The 27,560-nt window shown below is 37.7% G+C and overlaps 1 protein-coding gene across 1 annotated transcript; it reads right to left on the bottom strand.

Moving 5' to 3' along the window:
• Nucleotides 1-4,179: 4,179 nt before the first annotated feature.
• On the bottom strand, nt 4,180-25,885 carry SERPINI1 (serpin family I member 1). Its single transcript, XM_082487152.1, has 8 exons — nt 25,631-25,885; nt 23,619-23,849; nt 20,658-20,852; nt 19,593-19,797; nt 14,240-14,337; nt 7,637-7,723; nt 6,277-6,366; nt 4,180-4,466 (listed from the first exon to the last, which is right to left on the bottom strand). The coding sequence occupies exons 1-8, from the start codon at nt 25,878-25,880 to the stop codon at nt 4,390-4,392; spliced, it is 1,233 nt and encodes a 410-aa protein (XP_082343278.1). The 5' UTR covers nt 25,881-25,885; the 3' UTR covers nt 4,180-4,389.
• Nucleotides 25,886-27,560: the final 1,675 nt, after the last annotated feature.

Below are 27,560 nucleotides of genomic sequence, written 5' to 3'. Positions count from 1 at the left end.
CCAAAATTCTTGGGGACTGCAGAAAGTTTTACAAGCTAAATTAATCTACAGTTTCTCATCAACTGTGTCGGTAGACGCAGAGTAGCTCACAAGGGAAGTCAACTTACTTCTTTCTGGTATTATCTGAGTTACCAAAGTACTGTTTTCCTCCTCTCCGGCACTGGGGTGGGGGTAAATAATCTATCTCATTTTAGTCAATATATTTCCATTTCCCACCCTAGGGTCAAAAACAAAGGTTACCTATTAAAAGGGACAGAAACAACTCAAGAATTAGCTTGTAAACACCGTATGTCTTAGAAAAATATTGCCGCCTCCCCAGGAAGAGAGCAGAACACCTGACAGTGGTGTAACCTCAGTGTACAAGGGGAGAACACGCTGGAAATCTGCTCATGCAGAAACTCTAGTGACTGTATGTATGAGGGGGGAAATAAAATGACTGTATGTATGAGGGGGGAAATAAAATGACTGTATGTATGAGGGGGGAAATAAAATGACTGTATGTATGAGGGGGGAAATAAAATGACTGTATGTATGAGGGGGGAAATAAAAGAGGTAAGCAAAAAAGAAGAACAGAATAATAGGGCCAGCATATCAATGACTTCAACCCTAGTTATTTCTCTCTTGTAATCAAGAAAATGCATACGCTGTTGTAGCACTGACACTCTAAAGTAACCATGGTACAGCCCTACTGCTGTTTGTGGAGATCAGTTGGAAAAAAACCAAACTTCTGCTTTTATTTCACCCCACACCAAGTACACAATGAGATCACGCAGGCTGTGAATTAGACAAAAATTCCTCTACGAGCAATGAGCTTAATCCAGCAATCTGTTATCAAGAATCAGAGAAAAGTTTGCAAGACAAAGAAAGAGGTTTTTTGTTTGTTTCCATTCCCTCACCTCAATTATTAATCTCACACACCTGTGTCTAATTATGCTCTCAAACTCAAGCAACTCTCACTGATTTTACAAAGGCTTACACACAATTGAGTCCCATTCAGGACATTCAGCTTTCCCACACTCCTATAAGATTACTGTCAAAGTACCTCTCAGCTTCTTAGGATAGAGTGACATCTTGTGGTTTCTTCTTTTGTCCATCATTGAAAAATAAAAATTGGCCATAAAAACTGTGACTGGTTTTTTGTTTGTTTGTTTGTGATATAACATTAAGATCTTATTTGTTTGAGTAATATCATGTACTTGATTCACAGAAACTGATTGTTTTGGGTTTTTTTAAAAGTCAGTCTAGCTCCCATTAACAAGTACAGGTGTTATTGTCAGAAAAAACAGTTTACTTTGCCATCAAGGCTTTTGGAAGGATAATGAAAATTAGTGCTTGAAACAACAACAAAAACATTAAAATTCATTCAACATGACAAATTTTTGTTTCAATGTCGTACTAATCTGGAAAAACTGTTTGGTGCTCATGGTCGTGTACAAGTGAAATCTTCTTAGTCGAGTCAGTCAAACTCTAGTGGTAGCACCACTGCTAAAAGGATTTGTAGGGAAAGTACTCTTTCCAGTTGCAGCTCTGAAAAGCATTTCCACCTGCACTCTGGTAGACATATGTAAGACAGACAGAAGATGACAGCATTAGGGAGCTGCATCTCATGCTAAAGCTCCATCTGCATCACAGAAGGATCTCAGTAGACACTGCACATCATGGGTCACTTACACAACACAACTATATAAGTTTCAGTAATTTATTTTCTGATATAGCCTCCAACACAAAATACAATTTTTAATTTTTTTTAAGACTCTACACCTAAACTCACATATGAGCCACTATAGACAATTCCCCTTACCAAAAAAAATCCAAACACAAAATTATTTTGCTAGTTTTGTCTTGAAAAAGCAATAGCATCTTTGTAAAGAACATTATACAAAATCTAGATTAAAAACCACAATGGAATAGTATTTATATACCTCAATAAATTGGTAACAATACTTAAGATACTATCACTACTGAAAAACAGTATAGTTTGAGAGCTGTTCTTGTGATCTACAACTAACATCTTTGCATAATTAGGTAATAAATCAATTCATGTTGTTGAAAACCAGATAATTCTCAATTTAAGAAACATGAAATGGCTATTGTGCATCTGTAAGGACTAAGAGAGTATCAAGTGAAATAACTAGTGTTTGCACTTCTGTTTTTTGCTGGTTTTCCTATATGCCCATTGAGGCAATTCGCGGAATCAGTTTTGGAATATGCGATTCTGCATCATTCCACTTACACCTATGCTCAGTCTAACTGCTAGGGAAGTCTGTGCACTTGCCTGGTATCCTCTATAAATACTTCTGACTGGCAGCTGTCCTTCCATAATTCCATAGCTTTAGTTCAAATCTATCTTCAGTCCTTCCCTTGGTAAGAAGCTTCTATGCTGCAAGGAACTAATGCAAAGAAAACACAAAATTGGTCCGGAAGAAGTGATGGACTGAAAATAAACATGATTGAGGGTTGTCATCTGCTTTCACATGTTTTTTCAAACCAGAATGAACACCTCAAAAATTAGCCTGAAAATATGTAACAGCTTAAAAATCAGGCTCGCATAAGGTTAAACTCACAAGAGATCCTTAGCATATGCATCGCTTTTTACAGGCATTAGGTGATGCTCATAGAATCATTTAAACATGAAGAACCAGCCCTTGTGTAACCCCATGTCAAAGGAGCTGGTTTTACCTTCAGTGAAGACTCATTCTCTATGTTGGTAAAATTAGCCTCTGCTCCTTCTTAGCAGCACTCCCTTTTTTCCCTTCCAGGCATAACATTTTCAGCTACACAGAACTAAAATTACAATTTTTGTCTAAATTTGAATAAAAAAATTGTCTCATCAAGTCCAGACTATAATATACTAAGGGTAATAAGCAACAAAAATACACTAAGGAGCTCCATTTTTCTTCTGTGGAACATAACTAAACAGTTCAAGGAGGCAGGCAAGAAATGTGTTCCAATGCCCTTTCTCCAAGGGAGCATAACCAGCCTCCGAGGAGAGCATCCATCACTTTGCAGTTTGACCTGCATGATTTGCACCAGCAGTATAAAAAAAGTGAACAATGTGTCAAATTTTGGAAGTTCTCCACGCATGAATAACTTTGTGAGCAGTATCTATGCTGTTTAGCAGCAAATGTATGCCAGAGAAGCCTGTAACTAAAACTATAGTTCAGCCAATATGCATTTGTTCCCATAGAATTCTAAAGACAAAACTCCTATTGACTGAGAAGAAAACCACTTATTACCCAAAAGTTTGTATTTATGATCTGTTTCAAAGCAACTCCTCCCTTCTTTTCTCCTATTCTCTGTTACCTTCTAAAAAATTTCTGTTCTTTTTATAATTTGCACAATGAGGGAAGAAATAATTGTATGCCTCTCTGGTGACAACTGGTACTTCTCCTCCTCTTGTAAAGGGAAATGGCAACTAATTGCCCTGCTAATATTTACTTGTCGTGTGTGTCATTCTCCTCTCTGTCACTTGATTCTCAATAAAAAGTTAGGGAATAAAAAGGATTATGCTGTTCCTTTAGACATTCATGAATAGAACATTTTTAGAAACTTAAAATTAAGGGTATTAGTTTTTTGTGGCTTTTTTTTTTTTTAACTTTTTTTACATTCCAGATCCCTGAAGTGAGATACTGCAGAGCTTAGGTTAAGTAGAACAACCACTTTGGGATAGAAAAACATGTCCACACGCATGACATGACTATTCAACTATTTTACTTCAGTCACATACATAGCTATTCTACACTGACTAGTGTCAAATATTCATGCGATCAAATTTTATTGGTATCAACAGTCACGGAAGGTGAATTGCAGAGTCACATGCAGCTGCATTCATAAAAGCAACATTTTAGAATCACATGTGGGAGAGTTCACACAAAGTCTACCACAGTTATCTTATAGAATAAAATCCACTAGGCTTAATTTGTTCCATTAACTTTGATGAGACAGCATATCGCAGTCTGTTTACTGCTTTTACAGGAACAGGAAACGATCACATTTTCCAGATGTAGTTCTTCAACTCTATAAATTATCATCAAGGTTTCATTTGCATTATTCAGAGCTGCACACATTCCGCTCCTGTCTCATTGATCAAGTCAGTCTTTGGACTGTAAAAAAATTACAAATAATGGATTTGCAGTTTTTTGCTTTACAATTCACTAGAACAAGAAACAGTTGTTGACATGTACACAATTTTATTTTAAGGACACGGCAATCACAATGACAGAAACGGAACCATTACTTTAATACTGTAAGCTTTCCTCTGGAAACTAACTTGCACACAATTAGATCTGAAAGCATTTTAAACAATATCTTAGGGGAAAACACAGCAAACCTTAAATATATTAATTTCAAACTATGTGCTTATCTCCTCCTTTTGGTAGGTGGTGGCAGTTAAAGCTCTTCAAAATCATGACCACTTGTATTCAATGCTTCAGGGTGCATTACCCTTCCCATGAATAACACAGTACCTGTGGAAAAAGTGGAAGGGAGGAAGGGAATGAAAGATGTCAGAACCAAGAGGAGAAGTTGAGGTCATAAGGCGATGAATATTGATAGTAAGTTCTAGAGCATGTGGTGCACAAATTTTAGAACTTGGTAGCCATGAAAGGCAATGAATCAACAGCCCTAAAGAAGAGGACCCCTGTGCAGTCAGAACTGATACAGTAGAGAGAACACCAGTGAAATTCTCTGCATTTCAGTGCCCCTCTGCTTATTCTGAAGGCTCGATTGAAAACCCACCAGAAATCAACATGAAGGTTCACTTTCATTTCAATGCTTGAAGGCCCATGAAGTACTGCCTCTGAGGTCAAGCGGTTATGACACAGTACTGGTTTCTAGGCTGGGGGGGCTCCCAAGGTGGCAGCTAACCTTAACTGGAGCGTGGATACCTAATCATATATACATATATACTCGCATATACCTTTACGATCACTTCTGACCCTCACCTGCCTGAGCTGCTGGACAACGTTCCTCATAGAATTAAAAGTGAGCCCCAGAAGCTCCACACCAATCAGTTAATGATTACTAATAGATAGATACTTTGAGTTCACAGATTTACTCCACATTAGAGGAACACAAGGAATTTTCTATATGAATACTGCTCCTCTATGCTATTTAATCACCATTTACATATTACCCATTTTCTGCATTTCTATCTAACCCTTTTAAACACAGTAATCAATCGTGAGCACTTAGGGTATTCTTGAGAGGAAGGGTAACGATCACAGATTTTTTTAAAAAGGTTTCTAACCTTAGATTTCTAGATTAGTAATGAGCTTTCAGGCTTTAACTATAGTTGTTGGCAATTCCTCTTTCTACATGCAACAAGACCCGTGCAACATTAAGAACTGTCCCAAGGCCACCAAGCTCTACTCTGTTCTGATTGAAATTTTTCTTTTTGGGGAGATTTTTGTATACCAAGTAGGGAAAAGGTCAGATACCCTCTTCCAGATACATATTTGCCTCATTATATGTTTATGAGAGCAAGGATACTCAACTTAGTTTTGGTCAAAAAAGAGAGTTTGTATCATGCCTCACATACAAGTGACCCTACCTAGCTAGACTCTAAGCACTACTGCAATCTAAATGTTTAATAAACGTTGATACCTATGATGGGGATCTCAAATACGAGAAAAAAAAAAAAAAAAAAATCAAACTGAACCTATCAGAGTTTGCTTGTAGAACATGTGAGATACCACAACAGAGACCCAAATGATAGTCTGTGTGTGCACAGTAATGTTTTGTCACCCAGTCAGATCCACATCATTAAGACAAATTACAAATATGAAAGTAAGGAATTCCCTAGTCATTGTCCATTTTGCTAGCGAGTGCTGTTCTCATCCCTTGCCTGACAGAGAACACTTCAAGAGCACAACAGAATTATTCATAGCTGTAATACCTGTCCATTATGCAAACCGTTTGGTATTGGGAACATATCTCACTGGCCTTACTACAGCCAAGCTCTTACGGAATGCAATGATTATGGATATTCAGGGCTGTAACACCGTGTTCTTTGAAGAAAAATGGTGAATTTTTCTTCCCTGGGGTTTTTAATCACATAATTGTGAATATTTTTCAGGATTATGTCAGATTTTGGTGTCTTGCTTGGAGAAACATTAAGGGGACATAGAAAAGGTCAGTCTTTCAATATCAGGTATTTTAAGACAAATTAAGGAAAATTCATAATACAAAGCCAGTTCATTGATCAAAATAGGCAATTTTCTTTCATATACTTGATACGTATTGTGAAAAATGTCAAAGAGTTTGTAATATTCTCACCTGTTCTTCTGTTTCTGACCAAAAAGAAAAAGGGATGATCAACTATAACTTGGGGATACAGCACTGCCATTCTGCTAATGGCAATCATTCCTAAAGGAAAAAGAACACAGGCATCTTGTTAAGTATCACTGCACATTCTCCTGCTCTTCATGAGAGATACCTGTGAAGCTCACGAGCAGACACTGAAGTTCCACATTCACAGAACTAGGCGTCACCAAGAAAGAGCATGAAAAATCTAACTGAAAATGAAATAGACCTACAGAATAACTGCATGCCTATTTATGCTTTAAGAATGATTAACAGGGTAAAGTGGCACAAATTCTCAGGCTGAGCGAGTAGCTTATAAATTAAAAGATCCAGAACCTTAAGAAGAATTATGAGTCCTGCTCACTTGTAGGAAGAAAATGCATTACACTAGACAGCACTGCTGACCTGTTTCAAACAGCTTCAAGCCTGCAGTTGATAGTAAAAGGTAACCTTTAATAACTACGGAATATGCAACAACTAAATGGGCTGATCTTGCAGCTTTTAGCTTGACTCTTTAAATAATGCAGAGGCTGAAAGTAAAATTAACAGGGAATCAGGCAGTATTTGGCTCTTTCTTATTTTTATTTGGAGGTGCATGGGTTTCTCCAGGACATTATTAACATTTCCCAGTGTTTGGTTTACTTTTACATGTTCACTGCACTGTTAATAAAGACTCGTGCATGCCAGTAATGTCTGCTTGTATTAATGTTACCATTCAACCCAGTTACTGATATCCATGCCCAGAAAAGTCATTCTTCCTTTCCTCAAAGACTAGTACAAGTAGAGACAGTTAGAAATGATATATATTGGCAACTAACGTAACCCGTTTCCAGGAAAAGCATGTGATTGAAAAGTAAACCAATCCCTTGGCCTCCTAGCATTAATCCTGGCCAGCTATGTTTTTGCATTTAGCACTTCCCATCTTGCATCTCTGTATACAAGCTTATTAAAATGCAATTGCAACAATTCTCAGCTCTTTCTAACTATTCTGCACCAAATGCCTCTGTCTCAATTAGCAGATCAAAAATTACAAATGCTCAAGTTCAATAAAGTATAAATTGCAGTCTGCACCCTTCTGACAACCAGAAGCAAAATAAGGAAGAAGAGGTTTTCCACAGGATGCTCAAAATTCTTTGTGAAACACACCATGTTAAACATGCTAACATTTTTCATTTCCAGAATTCTCTTCTGAAAAGCAGTATGTTTGCTATGCTGTGTCTTCACGCTACGTGCTATTTAGCTTTCCTGTCTGTACAGCAAGTCAGTTTTAAAAAAAATTAATTAACACTGAATAACCAGACGTTTGTTTTAGTTCTGCTTTTCAGTCAGGTACCTGAGGCAGCAGCAGCTTCTGATCCTTCCTCATTAACTTCTAGAATTGCCTTGTGAAATGCCTTTGCAAGGTAAAGTTCTTTGTTATCTGGAGAGGAAAAGGAAACATATTTCAAGTGGCTCAACAGTGAGATTGAAGTACTTTAAAAAACCCAAACCACTGCCAAAAACCCCAACACTATTGTCCATCTTCCATATCAAGTAGGGAAGGATAAGAACTTGTGCATAGGAGTTGCATTAAAGTGCCTCCTGAGAATACCTTTACTAGCACCGTTTACCTTGCTTAAGTTTGTAGTGCTCTCCGACACTATGAGTATTAAAACAGTTTGGCACTGCCTAGAGCACCAGTACACCAGACAGAATAAAAGACAATCCTCGAACACAAGATTTTAAATGCAACCATTGGGAAAAAGGATTATGAGATTATACGGCAAATGCTTATAAATAAAGAATTCTATTTCTGCATTAGGTCCAATATAGATTTCCTCCAAGAAAATTAGGTATTTTCTTTCTTCTTGTCATTATATTTAAAAGAAGCTGAAGATAAATATTTATTGCAAAAACCACCATGGAACTAGGTTTTCTCAGTCTTGTTTTCCATCTTTCTGTCACTATTCTAATTTCAGGCCAAACCTATTCCAGGTTAGGTCAGTGGATGTTTCATTACTTGTCTTCTGTGACTAAATGATCAGACCTATTGGAATACTCATCACTTGCAGGAAGGAAGACACACAACACCATTTGATCTGTTTGAGTAAGTTTCATCAGAAAGATGAAAGCATTAGATATACATTTAATGTACCTGCATAAGATCCACAGTAATGACATAGCACAAGTGGCAGTTAAGAATAAAAGCTTTCTCAAGAGAGATACACAACCATGAAAACCTACTCTAACCCCCCTAGTGAGATGAGAGCTATACGATCTTACATTTCTGATCCTTCACAAAATGTTCCAACACCAAAACTCTAGCTGAAGGCTGACTAAGGAGGGAAAGCTTGAGACTACTCATCGAATTGTTACCCATTTATTTTGGTTCTCACAATAGCCACTAGTTCTAATCCTAATGCAAGCCAAAACCACAAGAGACAGCAGTTTAAAGTGTCTATCCCCCGCAGATCTCATTACTGCTACATACACTCAGAACTGAAGTAAACCTCCTAGTTCAGCTGCTTAACTTAAATCTCATTAACAAAAGCCCCAAATCATTCCCTTTGGGATTGTGTGTAGTAAAACATACTAGATTGCTAAATATTGTACTAGTTCTAGGCTTCAGTTCCAAGCCTTCCATAATGCCACCTTGAAAGCTAGGATAAAGCTAGGATAGTTTCAACCGTGTTACTTTAAAACACGGGACACGCAGCATCTACTTATCTTGAACACTAAGCACAATTCTCACAGCTTTTGTCTCCTGAACTGTTAATAGAAAAGCCACCTGAAAACACAACCTGGTCGAATTCCAACACTAATGTCACCTTTAAACCTCAAGTACTACCTGCAAAAAATAAATCACAAGCTAACTAAATACTGCAATCAAGTGTTAAACAGTCATCCCCTAAAGCTTCCATTACATTATGGACCCATTAAGACTCAAGTTTTCAAAAAATGTTTTAGAACAAACACTGGATGTGGAAGAACATTTACATAGGTGATAATGGATAGATACCTAAGGCAAAAAGGGTGACAGATCCATGCACATCAGCAAGTCCTGTTGTGCCTGTCTCATATTACGTGTGTATGCTGCCTTTGTAAACATGTCAGTTAACAGGATCCTTGGTAAGTTTATTGGTCACTTCTGCAAATTCTGCCTTTCAGGCAGCTGTATTTTGCTATCCTTGCTTGAGACCATTTCAAAGCTCTATTAAGAATTTGAGCTATACAACACATACCAAAAGAAAACAATTTTTCAGCCTTTAGAGAAAAACGCCGGTTTGGAGTTCCTTAAACCCATACAAATTTTTACGTTTAATAAGAAACAAAGAAATGCCCACTTAGCATCACATATTTTGATCACTTTTTTTTTTTTTTTTTTTTTTACAGCATTTAAGCCTACTCGTGTGACCTGTAATATTCATGGCAATACTTTGTGTTTTTATCTTGAATGTTTTATTTTGGATAGCATGGTGGTGCTTGTGGTACTCCAAAGCATATTTCTGGTCAGAGCACTTGGCACCTTAAAAGACTGGTCTCCCATCTGATGAGTTTATAGACCCTAATTCAGACAGCATAAACTTTGTTAACATTCACTGTTGGGTGTAACAGTAGGCCTACTTGTAACTGTATTCAGGAACCGAGTATGAAAAAACCCCAACAATATTTCATTAAGTTGACAGGAACAGAAGAAGAAGTGCCACTGCAGATGAGACCAGTATGTCCAATTAGTCTAGCACACTGCTCCAGCTATAGTAATATTGTTGTTTCAGAACAAGACAGAAGCCTTACAGATGGAAACAACAGCACAACCCTCTCACCCAGCATATGCCTTATGGCCTAAACCAAGTTTCTAACCCACAAAATATACAGAATGCCTTTATTCAATGTAGTATAGATAGTTCCGATTGCTCTGAAGCCATTTTTTTTTTCAAATCCTACCCATCTCATGAACTCAAAGAATACCCCGCAAAGATCTCTATGGTTGCATTTTCCACAAGAGAAGTATTTTCTCTTTGGTTTCAATTTGTTGCCTTTCACTTAGTTGGGTATCTTTGTCCTTGGATGGCCAAAAGAGCAATTCCACATCCCAATTTCCTTTCTCTAGACTCTTCTCTTTATATTGCAAATCACATCCCTCTCATTCATCTCTCTTGGAAGTGAATGAATCTATTTTCACATGGAAGCATCATAACATCATCAAGTATTCAGGCATTCTTCTCTTTGCTCTATTTTGTGATTACCAAATCACTGACTGCAATACTTCAATATCATACACATCTTGTCATTTTTATACATCTTTCCCTTATGGCTTTCACTGTGGATAAGGTAGAGCTTACCTGAGTATCTACTATCATGTCATTTTTCTCTAGTAGCTTCTTTGAATCTGGATTTTCATAAGAACCAACATGATTTGATTGTTAGCATCTTAGAAAAGTCCCAAGGGGATTTGGTATCAAAGTTGAAGCTTTCTGCAGGACCCTGGGGATTTGGTATCAAAGTTGAAGCTTTCTGCAGGACCCATTAATTTGTGGGAGTAATCTGAGACTTACTTCTAATGTACATGACTCAGTTAGCATCACATTTCATTTGTCATTACGCTCCATATGCTTGCAAACTCCTACTCATAGCTGCCAACTGGTTGCTCCGCAAGTCTCATTTCAAAAAAAGCATGCAGGTTTATTGGCTTTTCTAACTTAGGTTGTCCCAGAAAAATTATACCTACCTCAGTCAAGACTTTGCAGAACTGTTTACTGGACTGGTGCATCTAACTACATTGTTAAAGTAAGTCGTTAAGATTACTTCACTGCTTACTGAAATGCAGGTCACCTTGACGTTAAAAGCAGTTGCCATTTTAAGGCATTATACAACAGTAAGAAATATTATAATCATTTGAAAGGGAAGTAGAATTTTAGTATTGAAATTAGTTGAAGGGTAAATCCTAAGTGGTATCAAAACACTCAAGTAGCAAGTTTACGTGCTGTGTAAATTATAAACTCCCAAATACCAGAAGTTGTTTCAAGATTATTTTGAACTCCTGATGGAAACACAGATGCAAGTAAAACCTGTCAAAGTCTTTTGCTGAAAGCGAGACTCAGAATACATGCAATTAGACAGCCAAATAGGAATGTCCTCCTACTCACCTGTGTTAATTGACAAAGAACTTAATTTCTGCAAGAGAGAAACATTTAAAACGTGCATCTGGATTAATACTTTCTCTTTGGTTGCTCATAGTCCAGACATCCCAGAAGGTAAAGCTGACTCATCCATTTCCATTTTTCAGATTGAGTGCAAAAAGCAAAAAATTCTAAATATTGAAAAATAAGTCTGTAATCCTGCAATTTGATTTATATCCACTAAGCCCACATAGAATTTCACTCAATTTAACAATCTGTGCCTGGATCTGATTACAGGATTAGGGCCTTTGTTGAAATTGCAGAAGGCTTTCCTTGACAATAATCCAAAGGCAAGAGCAACAGGAGAGGGGGAGGAGAGTATTTTTAAATGCAACAGAATTTCTCAAAAATATCCTTAGGTCTTCTTTTATGATTTGTATATTCCTAAATTAAGTGTCCAGACAAACATTTTGTTCAAGTAACTGCATTTAAGGTTTCATGAAGTGCCAAATTTTCCAGAGGGCTGACACCGAGATGCATGCAAGTTTCTGGCTTCAACTTCTGTTACCTGACAGGGAATTGGGTCTCTTTAGTCTAGAAAAAGGACGGTTAAGGGGGGACCTGATCAATGCTTATAAATACTTAAAGGCTGGGTGCCAGGAGGATGGGGCCAGGCTCTTTTCGGTGGTGCCCAGTGACAGGACAAGAGGTAACGGGCACAAACTTGAGTATAGGAAGTTCCACCTAAACACGAGGAGGAACTTCTTTACCTCGAGGGTGGCAGAGCACTGGAACAGGCTGCCCAGGGAGGTGGTGGAGTCTCCATCTCTGGAGACATTCAAAACCCGCCTGGACATGTTCCTGTGCAACCTGCTCTAAGGTGGCCCTGCTCTGGCAGGGGGTTGGACTAGATGATCTCCAGAGGTCCCTTCCAACCCTATGATTCTATGCTATTCAGGTATTTGCAAAACCAAGCTTTCCACATTTTTCTTGATGATTTTTTTCCCCTTCCTTCTCCCTTTCCATTTTACATTGTGAAAATTAGAAGTAGGAAACATATTCTGTATTTTAATTACTTAAAATTTCATATCCATAGCATCAATAGCTGGATTTTCATTAAAGACATTAAAAACATTTTCTTATTCTTAATTTATGAATGACCTTTTCATCATCTGGTCGCACATGCTCTTTTAAGTGGAAAGCAAGAATGTTACAGTAAAACTCATGAATTCTCTCTATACGCTGCTCTACATTACTTAATAAACAAGAATCTTTAAATGGCAGAGTTAACTCAGCCATGCAAAACATGGTATTTTGATTTTGTGCAGTACAATTGTCAAAAATATAAAACTTTAAACAAGTCATTAGTCACGTGGATTAAAATACAAGCACGTTCCAATCTTTCTGCTAACCTCTTGACTACAGAATTAATCTCCAATATATAGGTGAATTTTACATGAAATTAAATAAAAGCCAAGTACTGCTTTTGTGGTTCAGTCTCCCCCTGTGTATTTTCCATTCTGCTTAGTACTTTTCCTCAAGTAAATACTTTTCTAGACCAGAACTTATTAGAAAGCTTACTTTTCTTTGGGGTGGTAGAGAAATTGAAGGTGTTTTTCTTCAAAAAAATGTTATTTTTAAAGGACTTTTCATTTATTCAAATTCTTTTTCACATTAGCTAACACTAGCTTTTCCCACAATTTCAGTGGAAATATGAAAGCATTAGAATAGTGGAATAAGCTACATGATACATTATAAACAGTATTTCAAAAACTTAGCAAAAGTGAAAACGATATGAAAATTGCAAACATTTCTGCTGTAAATTTTAGAGGAATGTTCGCCTTCATTACCACTATTTTGAATAAACCATGCAGGTGTGATTGCTTCCAGAGACAAATAATTAAGAACAGGTATTTCCCATCAGTTAAGGATTGATCTGGCTGATTAGGCAGTAACACACAGAAAAAAAATACAGGGCACAGTATATAAGCATAAATTACAAGAGCAACGATAGCAATCTCACTCTGGTGCGGGCTTCTAGGTAGACAACAACCGGGTTTGTCAAAATTCAGGTCTAGACAGACCATGCTAAATACACTGCTTGCGTGGCTCTTTTTGTTACACAAAAATGAAACAACTTCTCAGGCAAAGATGACTCAACTTCCATTTTGTGCCACTTCAATACCTTTTAGGAGATATTAAAAGCAGAAATATCTCATTTCCACCTGAACTTCTAAATGTATTGCATATTTTAACTTCTGAAAATAAACTGTAGACAATGTATTGAAATAGGCAAGCAGCATATGTGACTAATTTGCTTTTGTCTCAGAATCCTTTCTTTCCTGTGCTGCTTCTATACAGCAGGTATCTGGGGAGATGACTAATTGTACAACAGCTTAATGCTCTTAATGCTGTGAACAAATAGCCTCTGGAGATAAAAGATGACAACTCCCTTGATGTGCGAATCCATTTGCCATAAAGGCACTGAAGCCATATATTGCTCTAACGTGGATCTGCCACTTGCATAGTATTATACTTTCTCTATGTTTCTAATGAGATCCAATTCTGAAATACTCAGAGTGAACTTTCCCAGGTCAAAAATCCCCCACCTCACACACAAACCCTGATGGATTTCTGCGCCAACCGCTCCTACAGTGAGCACACTCTTGCATTATGCAAAAATCCCAAAGGATCAAAAAATTGCTAGCAGGTCGGGTTTGTTTTTTTTTTTTTTTTTTTTTTTCTCCATAAAACCACTTTGACAATCTTGTCAATTACCTTTAGGTGGTTTTAGTACTTTGTCATGTACCTTGAGAGACAACACAAGAGCCTCTTACCAGACATCGCAGTGAGGTCAGCACTACTGCTGAACAGTTCTGTAATTCCCAGACCTCTCCAGACATCTTTCATATCAATTTCCTGTTCTACTGTGAACCTGGAGAAGGTAATAGAAAATTACAAAAAGCCCAGAATGTAAGCAGTACTTACTGTTATTAGAAAATTAAAATTTCTAGGTAATGACAACCGAAACACCAAAGTAAATAATGTAAAGTAGAAGATTCGGCACCAATAGTATAGCATAGTGACACCTTCTACACAAATGCTTACAAACAATTTAGTTTACTCTCACAGCTGGATTTTTTTTTCCCCAATGCAGAAGCAATCAAAAATAGGCTAATGCTATGTACAGTCCCTGACCATAAAAACCTCACTACAAAATTATGCAGCTGCTAATGTAAATGCTTACTTTTTATAAAAAAGGTTTACAATAAAACCTGAATTTAATTGTACACATACTAGAATAGAATATTAAGTAAGGCAAAGGACAGCAGAAATTTCACAGGCAGCTGTTGGCAAAGAAGGAGTATCAAAGTACGAAAGATACTCCGTTTTTATTTAGATAGCATAAGCAAAGACCAGCAGTTGCGAACATGAATATAAAGCATTTCTGACTAAGCTTCTAATTACTCTGGTGGCAAAGTTTTAATTGGGTTTTGATTGTGAGCAAAGAACAGGGAAAACAAATAGTTGCTAGTGCAAATGCAGATGTGAGTCTAACCTGGCAGGATTTCAGGGTTAGCTTGCAAGCCATGTTCTAGGCTACGTTACTATGCTGGAAGGACAAATTGAGATTTATCCTAAGGGCAAGGCTTTGGGCGAAAGCTTGTTCCATTTCAAAAGACTTCTTTTCAAACATTATGAAACTTATGCCTGGAAGAACAGAATTCTACTTAGGAAGTAGAATTAGACTGAGAAACTAACGAGCAGTTCTCTGGAAAGTTTATCAGAGAATGATGATATTTTAATGAAATTTAAAACTTATACAAGCATTAGATTAAAATGATACATTTATGTCATCAATAGTCTCCTTAGTTATATATCTGAACCTTTAGGTTTTGAATAGAGCATTAACTTTAACAGAATCACAGAATTTTCAGAGTTGGAAGGGACCTCTAGAGATCATCCAGCCCAACTCCCCTGCCAAAGCAGGATTGCCCAGAGCACATCACTCAGGACTGCATCCAGGCGGGTCTTGAAAATCTCCAGGGAAGGGGACTCCACCACCTCCCTGGGCAGCCTGTGCCGGTGCTCTGTCACCTGAACCGTAAAGAAGTTTTTCCGTGTATTTGAACGGAACTTCCTGTGTTCTAACTTGTGCCCATTGCCCCTCGTCCTGTCACTTGGAACTATCGAAAAGAGCCTGGCTCCATCCTCCTTCAGCCCACCCTTTAGATACTTGTACGCCATAATGAGGTCTCCCCTCAGCCTTCTCTTCTCCAGGCTAAAGAGTCCCAGCGCTCCCAGCCTTTCCTCATAAGGGAGATGCTCCAGTCCCTTCATCATCTTAGTTGCCCTTCGCTGGACTCGCTCCAGCAGTTCCCTGTCCCTCTTGAACTGGGGAGCCCAAAACTGGACACAGTATTCCAGTTGTGGCCTGACCAGTGCAGAGTAGAGGGGGAGAATGACCTCCCTCGACCTACTGGCCACACTCTTCCCTATGCAGCCCAGGATTCCATTGGCCTTTTTGGCAACAAGGGCACATTGCTGGGCCATGGATAATTTACTGTCTACCACAACCCCCAGATCCTTCTCCTCCGAGCTACTTCCCAGCAGGTCCACCCCTAACCTATACTGGGTGCCTAGCATTCTTCCTCGCAGGTGCAGGACCTTGCACTTGCGTGCATACCGTTTCAGGCCATCTTTCTTCTATTTTACAGACTTTAAAGACAGAAGGAAAGATGGCTTCATCTTGTATGATGCTCTGCAACCCTTCTGAAATTTTGACTTTTTTTGTGAAGTCCTTAGATGCTCCACAGAATCAAGAAGGATTAGGGTACACTTTCTAGTTACACAACAGAAGTGAACTGGAGCCTAGCACAATTCATTCCAAAGGCTGCAATTTCAAAAATTATGAAGAATTCTGAATGACTGAAAGCAAAAAATTCTGAATCACTCTTTTAACTTAGCAAGCAGCCTACAATACAAAGCTGCCAGCTGATATCAATTCCAACATTTTGGCTGAAATTTCAGCTAGGTTGTCCTGAGATGCTAGAATTGGCCTGCATGATTTAATAGCCTGAAAACAAAAAAGCAACAAAAAAAAACCCCTACTAACAGAAAAACAAACAAAAACACCCCAATACAGCTGCTCTAGCCAGGTGAAGCAAGACAGGTTATGTTTTTTTCTCTGGCAAGGTCCTTCTATCCAGGGCTAAATATGGGGTGCAGAAGTTGGCTAAGTGCGTATTTCAGTGGGACAGTTTTATGCCTCTTCCACGATTGCATCTTAAAAACAATGAGTACTGGGCTATTCCTCCTGAAAATGGGACTCAGAGAGTATGTAAAAAAAAGAGAGAATGTCTGGAGTTTTTGGTTTCGGGTTGGTTTTTTTTGGTTGTTTGGTTTTTGGGTTTTTTTCTTGAGAGACAGAGAGAAAAAGAAAACTTTAAGCTAAAATAGCTTACCATTTCATCACTAAGGCATTTTTAAGATATTTTAAATGTACAAAAAAGAAAGAAGGTCATTAGAGAGAGCCAGGCATACTGGAACAATCCTTAAGAGGAGATCTGAAGACTGTAGCACTATTATTAGGTAATACTTCCTCCTATGCTCTTCAAATAATTTATGTTAGAGAGACAGCTTTGTAAATTAGATTCATGGTCTGTTTCACTCCTATGCAAAAAGTGGATTAAAATGTTGATCACTTTAGTCTGGGTTAAGCTGGAAACAATGATTCGAAAATGAAAATGAGAAAGTATAATTTAACAATTCTGTAAAAATCTCTCCTTTGCTATTAAGAGGAATAATACACAATTTCATTTGCACACAGATAATGCAGACAGAAATTGCAAAGTTGTGATTAACTCTGCTTTAGCGAGTCATTCAGGTCCTATTACAAATGTAGAAGTTTAAAAAATGTTCACTTTATAATTGGATACCATCTTTCAGGACATAAAAATTTAATTTTATTCCACTGCTTTCAATTTCTCAGTGGACAGAGCCTGCAGGCCACATTTCATAACATGCCTTTCTGAGTCACAGCATAAAATATTTATGAAGTGTTTATTTAGAGCATTGATAAAATCCTGTAGATCACCTCTGAATCCCTAATGGAAATCCAGCACTTTGGGAGCATGCAATTAATCTTTGGAATTTTTGTAAGGAAACTGCAGTATTACTATATGGAATTTCAAGCTTATGATAGTTATCTTTTAGAATCTGAAAATACTCAAAGTAATCAGCACCTGGTTGTACCCTGTTTTGCCTTTGTATGGCCTTAATTCACAAATGTTTACCAAGTTCTTTGAGGTTCTTATCTAAGACCGAAAGGCATGACAACCAGCCTGAGGACAGAACCAATAAGGACATTTTATGATCACACAAAATCTAAACCTCAAACTCATGTCTGCGAACCTGCTTACAGAGAATCCTGGAGGCTCCGCTTTTAGTTAAAAGCAAACAAAACCCAAAACTACCTCTATAAACTTAATTCAAGTCACAAACATAATGAATATGTTTTCAATTATATTCATGTATTTACCTTTAGATACCTAAGCTTTTTAAATTTGGAAGATAGATTTCACAGATTCCCTATATAATCAATGGAGAGAGACTTCTGTTGTGGATCTCCCACTCTAGAAATTCTTTGAGAGAAGATGTCCAACTTCAGCACCTGATGCACAGGCTCTGAAATGGGAATGGAAAAATCCTCAATATTTTACTTCTCAAGAATATCTAGGTAAGGTTTGCCCAAGCAAGCCTGCAGGAGAAATAGCCCAGGAGAAATGCTCGTCCTCTGCATCTTAGTGGACTGTTAATACTAAAGCTCCTGGGACCTGAAGGTCCAAGAGAAAAACAAACAAAAATCACAGAAATAGCGTACAGTAGGTTCAGTTTGTATAAAACCTGCAATGCAGCTCTTTGCTGTTCTCCCTGCTTCTTCAAAGGAAATGCTACTTAAAGAAAGGAACTTTTACTAAGGGACAGAGAGAAATAGCCCCTAAATGCTGCTGTTCCCTCACCACTCTGACTCCAAGCATAACTGCTTTAAAGAGAAGTGGAATTCCATCTCAAGTTGGAATCAGGGCATGCTGACAGCACCAGTCCATCTCAACCTAATTTATCCTGCCTAGCTTTGTTTTATTGTGTTCAGCTGCAGTTAGCTTCTTGAAAGTGGTCTTTCAAGAAAGGAAGCTGATAAACTGCAGGGGTTCTTGCCCTGCTCTTTACATGTGAAATATAACAAACTCAGATCTCCAAGTCACCCGAAAACAAAAAACTATTTTAATGATTACAAGGATTCACTATGGTTTATTTTTTTCTGCTGCCATATAGACGCTGCACAGTGCCACAAAAGTGAAGTAGAAGTGATCCACATCAAACTTGTGCCATATTGTCATTTAAATACTTCAATGAAATCATTATGAATCACTTGAAGGGCATCATGATCCAACTCTACATTATTAGTGACATTTAGTAATAAACAACTCTGTTACTAAGTCAAGCATAGGGCAAGCATGAAAAATATTTGAAGGCAGATGAAACAAAATTCTAGGAAAGGTAAGCAAGTGGTATATGTGAGCAAATGTTCCACTGAGCATGCACAACTTATGCCTACAAATGAACTGACAGAAGTTTCATCCTTTCTGGTCATAATGTCTTGTTATTCTATTGTTCCTCTAAGGAAAAAGAAACCATCACTTTTTACAACTAAGACAAAAGACATAAATTGAGTGGAACACTCAACCGTTTGTATCTACACAAACACACACCATTGGAACTTTTTAAAATTAGCAGAACATAGAAATCTATTTAGGACCTAAATGAAACTTTTTTAGTTTTTGTTAATTCAGACTTGCAGTATTTCTAAGGCTCCTGTCTAAATGGAACTTATCCATAATGAGTTCTGCAATACTCTGAACATCATTCAGGGTGGATGTATTCCTGATGATGAAATTCACCTTTCTGGAGCTCACTTACAAAAGGCATGCAAACGCAGTGCTCATCTGTTGCTCAAACAACCATCATTCTGCACTGTGCACCCTTGGGGCTTTCTTGTCAAAGCAGCCTTCACGTGGGTGCTACATAACTGCAGACTTGATCAAGATGTTCAAGTTTTACCTACTCTGCTACTCCAATCAATTTGAATGCAGTCTTTCCCCTTCTATTGACATGGGAGCACATTCTCACCTTGGTAAATACACTTCCACTTTTTGCTTCTTAACAGAATTAGCCCATTCATTAATCAACGAGGCTTTGACCAGCGGTTCCAATGTGACCAGTGGAACTTCCTGTCTGGAAAGAACAATCATCATACTAATCTCATCTCCCTCATATGGTATTTCCAGAACTTGATAGATACCACCTGCTTCATTGGAGCCATCACTGAACTCTCCTACAAAAGAAAAACAACAACAACAAAAGCTATTAGAAGTATTTTCTTTTGTCTTCACTGGAGACAGGGGAAAAATAGAAGGCTAATACTAAGCAGTATTTACTAGATACTTGAACTAAAAATGACCCTCTTTATTCTATTCTGTATAAAATTTATATTGGTTTCTTCATCATAGGATTTGAGGCTTGTATCTGCTTTCCTAAAGAAAACAAGCTTATGCAATCACACAGTTCATAGATAATCATACCTCTCAACCTATTACCCAACTTCCATTGATTAGACAGAGAGAAATCTAAGTTAAGGCTGCCAAGACTTTCATGGAAATGGGTAGAAGTTTTTTTTTTTATTCAGAGAGATCATTTGTCAATGATGAGACTGAGTGAAATACTGCCAATGCTAGATGCTGTAGAACCCATTTGGAGTTCAAGCTCAAGATAAAATAGTTCTGCTGTTCAAAGAACCCCTATTTTACCTTTCTAAAGATAACACAACACTAATGAGCAAACATTCATTTTAATATTTGGCACAGCACAGGAAAAATACTTTAGTGAGCAGGACTAGCTCAAGAATTGTAAACAGGTTAGATATAACGGATAAACATCCTGAAATCCACTACGTGGCACCAAACATGTACCTAAAAAAAGTAATCAGGAAAGAGGTCATTATAAATATTGCTATCTAGTTATAATAGACAAGCACACACATTAGAAAAAGACTTCCAAATCAGAGTTTCTTCATTGGGCAAACACCATATTTAAAATTCTAGGTGAAAGAATAGACAACAATACAAATGAGTATTACTGCAACAAACCTATTAAGGGAAAACTTATTAGCTTTAAATTGCTAAAGCTCCAACTCACCATAGTAAAACTCTCCCTGCTGGTACATCATTGGAATCTGCACTTCACTTTCATCATCTTTAGTGAAAGAAAAAGTCCTCGTATTTTCAGGTCTGAACTGTGATTTCCAACTGCCTTTAAAGTAGATTGCGTTGATGAGAGCCAAATGAGTTAGAGCACCAAAATCTCTTGAAGATACAAAATCTTTGATCATATCTAAGAAGAAAACCAACTGTCAGTCTGCATGTCAAATTGAGCATTAAATCAAAACTTAAGACAGCTTGAAAAATGCAAGAAAATAAAAAGCTGTGCTAACATGTAATTTCCAATTCAGATGTTCCATTAAATCTCAAATTAAACTGCCAGTGTTTTGTAAACCTAAATCACAGTGTAGGTGCGTAAACCCTTCCATCGAGGACATGTTAAGTCAACTGTTTCTTGATCACTATTTAAATATACCCCACAATGAAACCAAGTGGAAAAGGGGTCACAAAAAGAATATTTACACTGGTGCTATAATAGAGTTCAGCACTATCATCTTAAGGTCAGAACTTCTACAAACTTTGGCTCCAATCCAAAGAAGCACTTAAATGGGTGCTTAATTTGAAGTGCATAAGTATACCCACTGGAACATCACCTGGGCCAATTCTAAAGGAAGCATTCAGTTTCAGTAATGTCCTACTGACTTCAAAGTGAGGACTAAATATAAAAAAAAAAACCAAAAAAAACCACACACCACCAAAACATAAATTCACAGCATTTGTTCCACTGACGTTAGCTCTTGAAAAGCAAAAGAGGAAAAACATCTAGCATCTGCTCTATTCATGGGAGGTATGTCAGCTGAGCATGGCAGCTGCTTTGCTCCTACTCCTCAATAAGTCATTTACATCACCAGAAAACAGTCTGTTACCTGCTTTGGCTCATCTTAAATAGCTTGCTTTTCAGCAAAATAATTTTGACTTTGTTAAATTTGGTGCACTGACCAGATTTGTCACTATTCTTGAAGAATTACATCCTACTTCAGATAGCTTTCTTGCTCACTTCTATTTTTAACTGACATTGCAATACAAGGTGTTAAAATAAACACATTCCTCAGTCCGATTATTACTTCTTAATCCATGGTTTAAAGTACAGATTATTTTTGCTTTCTGGAGCATATGACACTGACTAACTGGTGAGAAATTTGCATATCATAGGGCAGTATTTCTTTTGGGTTGCTGTTTGTACTTCATTTTATCTAGAACATTCTTAGAAATGAGATGTGACCCATACTGCCATACTCACTCTCTGTGGCTGGAGAAAAAAAAAAAAAAAAAAGTAAAAATTGAGAAGGAATACGCTTCCAGTTTTTCCATTTCTATTTGGTACACCGTATTCCCTTTTATTTTATAGCCAGATCTTGGTAATACACTAACGTAACGTTAAGAATGTTTCTGGCCAGAGAAACCTTGACAGTTATGCTTTCTGCTCCCAGCATCCCATCATGCTTAACGTGCCGGAATTAGAAACCTGCCTGTCTTGTACCCCTTTCCTAATGAGAAAATAAGCCGCCTCCATCAGAGCTGGCAGGCAGGAGAGAATGAGATCTAGTGGTCAGAGACTAGGCTGAGGGACCGTTACTATCGCAACCTAATGCTAAGAGACCCACAGCTGCCTTTGTTAGCTCTGCACAGCTCCTTCCAGGGCAATGGTTATGAGCTCGGTCAGCACATGTGGCAGGTGTTAAGCAGGAGAACTTGCTGTTCTTTATAAAAAAAAGAGAATGTTACTCTTTCTTCAGACAGACACCAGGTTTCTCTGAAAGTACTCTGCAATCTGCTGCACCACTTACATTCCTTCTATTTCTGTAGCTTGAGATAAAGGGCAGAATTTATTACAAATATAATAGCTGCCATTTTCCCTTGGAAAAAACAGATAATTTCCAAAATGGAATAAAAGCATTATATGAGGTGTTTTTCCACTTTGGTGCCATACATTTCCACAAAACATTATGGATTCTTAAATGCTCAGAATGGATTCTTAAGTGCTAAAACTACATGGTGATGTGTTAATTCCCTACAGGGGATTTCGATACCTTCAAATTTACAGTGATACAACTGATGTTAGAGTCAGACCCCTGTTGAATTACTCTTAAAACATCAACCTCCAGAGTATGTCAGATGAACCAGAATGAGATTATGCTTTGATCCCTACAACGGGGGACTAACTTCACTCCCATACCTAGAGACTCTGCATGTATTCAGAAAGTGTCACATCTTTGGGATTCCACAAGCAAAGCAAGCACTACATCATGCAGATCTCAGTATGCATATTTACAAAGATTATATTTTGCTTTTACTCCCTTGCTGCAAATTTTTGTTGTGAAACTCTGTTGACAGTCTTCCTAAAAATCACCTGCTCTGTCAACATTCTATTCCAATGTGAGGAAACTAAAAAGATTAAATTACAGGGCCTGATATTGTGGTTCAAAATTATTTTTTGTATTGCTTAGTATTCTATTTCTCAGTACCTTGTAACTAGAAGTTCCTCAGGTAACTAGTGGCACTCTACATATCTAACTCACAGGCCAATAACCCCTTTGTAGACAACTTTTCTGCAGTTAGCAATAGTATTTATCTTTTTTTTGTTTGTAACTTAATACCAAAACCTGTATTAAAATACTATTAAAATGCCAACCATGAAAACATTCTCCTTCAATACATGTTACAGGTACTTTAAGATGCTAAGACAGGGGAAAAATATTCAGATAGATACTACTATATGATTAGCAATGGCTAATATTACTTAAGACAGATCGTGCCTGCGCACGAAAAGAAAATACAACTTCACAAAGAGCTGATCTGGAGTTCTTTTTATGGGAGGAGATAATTTAGTCTCAAATGGAACAGATAAAAGCCAAGGCAACATTTCAACAACACTGTATAACTTTGGAAACACAAACACGTACTGCAGGAAGTATATAAAAGAATCACGTGAACTTACTATTTGTATGATTCTCCACCCACTTGTTGATGTGGGTAGCTACAGCTGCACTTTGGCTGAAGTCTATATTCTCAACTTCAGCTTTAAAGTACTTTTTCACCAACTGCAGAAATTTGTCACTGATATGAAATCCATTCTGTACATAGAGAGAGTTAGCAATATTCAGAACATAATGACTTTCTTCAGTAGTTGCCATATCAGAAAGGTCCTTCAAGAAGGTAAACTCTTCACCTGAGGAAAGAAAAACAGGTTAAGTGTTTCAGAAAAGAAAGTTATTGCATGTTTTTTCTGCTGGAAATTCACAAAGACATTTTATGCAAACAAAAAAAAAGTTTTACTATTTAATTAACTTCTTTCTAAATCTACACACACCTTCAGATCTGAAAGAACAATCTGCAGGACAGAACATTATTTAGAGCTTATTTTATTCTACTACCTAAAATTAGCATAATTAACAAGACATTGGATCCCATCACAAACAAAGCTATCAATGGTAATCCTTTTAACACCAAAAGAGTAATTAAATTCTGATAAGTCACACTTTTATGTTTCGCCACCACATATCCTTAAAAAACTTTTTGTTAAGTCCTAAAAGCCATGCTTTTGAGAAAAAATGAACTTCAAGTTTTGAAGCTAACGACTTCCCCATAGACTTCTCTCTGCAAAAAACAGCTCTAGAATTTCCCAGGATCCTGCGTGGGGTAGTACTGAATCATTTCCTTGGGTTATGAGGAATCCTGAGTAGGATTAAAGTAGTCTGCTTTAAGATAGGAAGCTTGTACTGTTGCATCATCTACCTGAAGCTGAAATTTACCATTAAAAACAAAACAAAACAAACAACAACTTAACAATTGAATGCAATGATATATTCCATGCAGAAATCATTGGAGTACTTACACTGGATACCACTCATGTGCAAGAACAGTGAATGGCCCAGCTCAAATCAACTGCCTAACTTCTTCCATTATAGCTAAGGGATAATTTATCAACGTTTTAGCGACAAACTGGAGAACTAAGTATGTGCTGTAGTCTCCACAGACAGGCATCATCTCTGCAGTGGTACTGTCAAACACATCTTGAACACTGTATTCAGAAATTCTTCCCCAAAATTCTTTCACTGAAGGCTTAAAGTCCAGCACGTTATATGAATAAAGAAATTTCATTCAGGTTTCAAACCAATTACTTTGACATCAGAATTCATAGATATTGCCTCTTCAAAGTCACTTTTTGCCATTCACTCATCCCCTCCATTTGTAGTCATATTACAGTTGCTTGCAATAACAGTGTGCTTGCACTCCACAGCACAGCACTACATCCACACGCATGACGTAGCTTACCCTACACTACAAATGGGACGGTGTGTGGTGCGGTGTTCTCTGCTATAGAAATGCATCCCGTTTCTCAGAAAGGCTGATGGGAACATGTGGTGTACTGTGCTGAAACAGCCAACATGCTTACGTTTCTTAAATTAGCTTGTATGTCTGTATGTGACATCATGCAATGCAGACAGAATGCTGACGACACAGAATCAGGATAAAGAACCTACAGATTCTACCTACCAAAACCAAACAAGTTGAGTCAGAGAAAGAGACACTTCCAGTTAAATTACAAAAATGTTTGTACTTTCTTATAAGCAATGTTGCTAAAACCACTGCCTTCCCTTTCAGGTTTCATTATAATCCCTAAAAAGTATGTTCCTAAAATTTTTCTTATAATTCAAGAGGAAAAGGCATGCTTATTTTGCAGATGCAAACTAAGATCAACAGCCAGCTGCAACTGATTGAGATTCAGGTGCCCAAGCCAGGGTTGTACATCAGCATCTCTCAGCTTATGCAGAGTCCACTGAAGCATGCTTCAGCATGCTCAGGCCATCAAACAGGATGCCAAGAAGCCTACTGATTAATAAATAACCCACGGATATGACCAGGCCACTTCCATCATTGTTCAGGCATTGCCATCTGTTTCTTTAAGACAAAAAAAACCCACAGTAAAACATGACAAAAAGGTCTTACCATTTTTTAAGCTGTCGAAACCCAAGGAATGTCGAATTTCTTTCAACGTGGTTCCATGGGCTCCAAGCTCTACCATTCCCATAGCTATTGCAATGCTCAGAGGAGAGAAAAGAATATTCTCATCTTCTCTTGTAGCTCGCAGCTGATTGTAAACATTCACAGAAAGCTCAGCAATGGTTTCATCAGGAAAATTTGTCTTGAAGGCTTTGCTTTGCAAAACAAGCAAAGACAACAGTCCAAGGAAATACATGTCTTGAGATTCTAGTATCTGCAGAGAAATTTTAGAGAAAATAAGTTAACCTTGTTAAAGTAATAAAAGATTCAACTTGAGAGAAAAGGGAATAGTAAGCTTTTAGTCTTAAATCTGTGTGGAAAAGCAACCCTAGTTATGGCATTCAATGCACAAATCAGTTATCTGGAGGAAAAACTAATAAGATATACTGAAGTAATGACCCAGTTTCAAAAAAATTAACCTACTTCATTATGTGAATTTATGCTTTTGAAATCTTTCAGCAACAGTTTAACAAAACATAGCTTCCACATTTTGTTAAACCTCAAAGACATAGCAATGCCTTTCCTACTTTTACTTTTTAATTTTGCTGTTGTTGTTGTTAAGCAATGCTGATCTGGAATTGGTATGCATTTCTGTAGTTTTTCACCAAGGAGACTTACAAATCCATAATTCTTTCATTTGACCTTCCAGTAAGATGCAACTTATTCATCTAAGTCACTCTAAGCCCCAAATTGGTAAAACTGTTTCGAGCACTGTAAGAGAGCTCGCTGACACAGGTGACAAACCAAATGTACCGTGATGTTGCTCAGTTGCAAAACACATGGCAAGCAGCCAAAAAATTCTTTGAAAGAAAAATAAATCATGCCTTAGTTACCAAATTAAATCCTTTTTGTGAGTAAATAATGGTGAAAAAGTTGGTTAGTTACCCTAGGTAAGAGACAACACCTACTCAGAGATCTTTAGTGGATAAAGTTACTGTACACACCAGCAAGAAAGATCCAACAGGGGAAACAAGAAAATAAATTAAATAGAAAAAAGGTCAGTACTAATGCTTTTGACTACTCCATCCTCCAAGCTTTGCTAAACTGCTTAAGTAAGCAACAGTTCTCACTCTATCCCAGTTTAGTTTATCACACCACTACTGATATTAAAATTCCAGCTCCTGGAACAGCATACAGTGGTCTCTATTGTTCCCTTTGTCCTTTAAATTTCATGCTACCTTGGCCTCTGACCCGCTGCTGCCAAGTGTCTTGGGTCAGAAATACCAAGCCAACAGAGCCTGCATTTCAGTTCCATCTCTTTGCCACTTACTGTATCTCTAACACATAACAAAGCAAAGCTTCTTGAAGCAGAGGGTCAGGCAGCACAAGGCTAAAAGCTTTAGTCCAGCAACATTCACATGCTGTTGTGCCAGTCTGCAGGGTTTGTCAGCATGGGACACATTTGTGCGAATGTGTTATTCTGTTGCTCGACTGAAGTCGATTTGCACACCGCCAGCCCAAGTGCCTTATGCTTCCCAGCTCTCCTGTGTCTGCAGTTACCACGGGTTTCTGTATACCCGACACAGAGACCCTTAATAAGCTTTATACAACATTTATGTTATGCATTTCGTCTTCAAAGGACTATCTAGGATCATCTAATTAACTCGCACAACACTGATACATAATTTAAGCATTACTACTCACATTTCATAGTGAGAAAAATATAAAAAGCAACAGGGTACACATACGCGCCTTGCCAGCAACTGATGCAGTCACTAGTTAAGATTCCTCCTGTCCCCTAGCTGTGGATCAGCCTTTTGTTTATTTTTTCACAAAGAAAATAAATAGATGAACCGGTGCAGCAGTCACACATGATTCAGGGGAGGAGGACAGACTTAGTGTGACACAGTAGCTACAGCCTTGTTTCTCCCCTGCC

The sequence above is a fragment of the Vanellus vanellus genome (assembly GCF_965231255.1).
Source record: "Vanellus vanellus genome assembly, chromosome: 8".
Lineage (NCBI taxonomy): Eukaryota > Metazoa > Chordata > Aves > Charadriiformes > Charadriidae > Vanellus > Vanellus vanellus.
The sequence above is the reverse complement of the archived record's forward strand: the minus strand, read 5'-3'. Positions and strand labels throughout refer to the sequence as shown.

Bases quoted from the DNA above. Each gene is read 5' to 3' on its own strand.
- SERPINI1 (XM_082487152.1), bottom strand. From the start codon at position 25,880: ATGTATTTCCTTGGACTGTTGTCTTTGCTTGTTTTGCAAAGCAAAGCC. The intron at 19,798-20,657 runs GTGAGTTGGAGC...TTTCTTTTGTAG, and splicing joins GCAGGGAGAGTTTTACTATG to GAGAGTTCAGTGATGGCTCC. The intron at 14,338-19,592 runs GTGAGAATGTGC...TACCTTCTCCAG, and splicing joins GTGGAAGTGTATTTACCAAG to GTTCACAGTAGAACAGGAAA.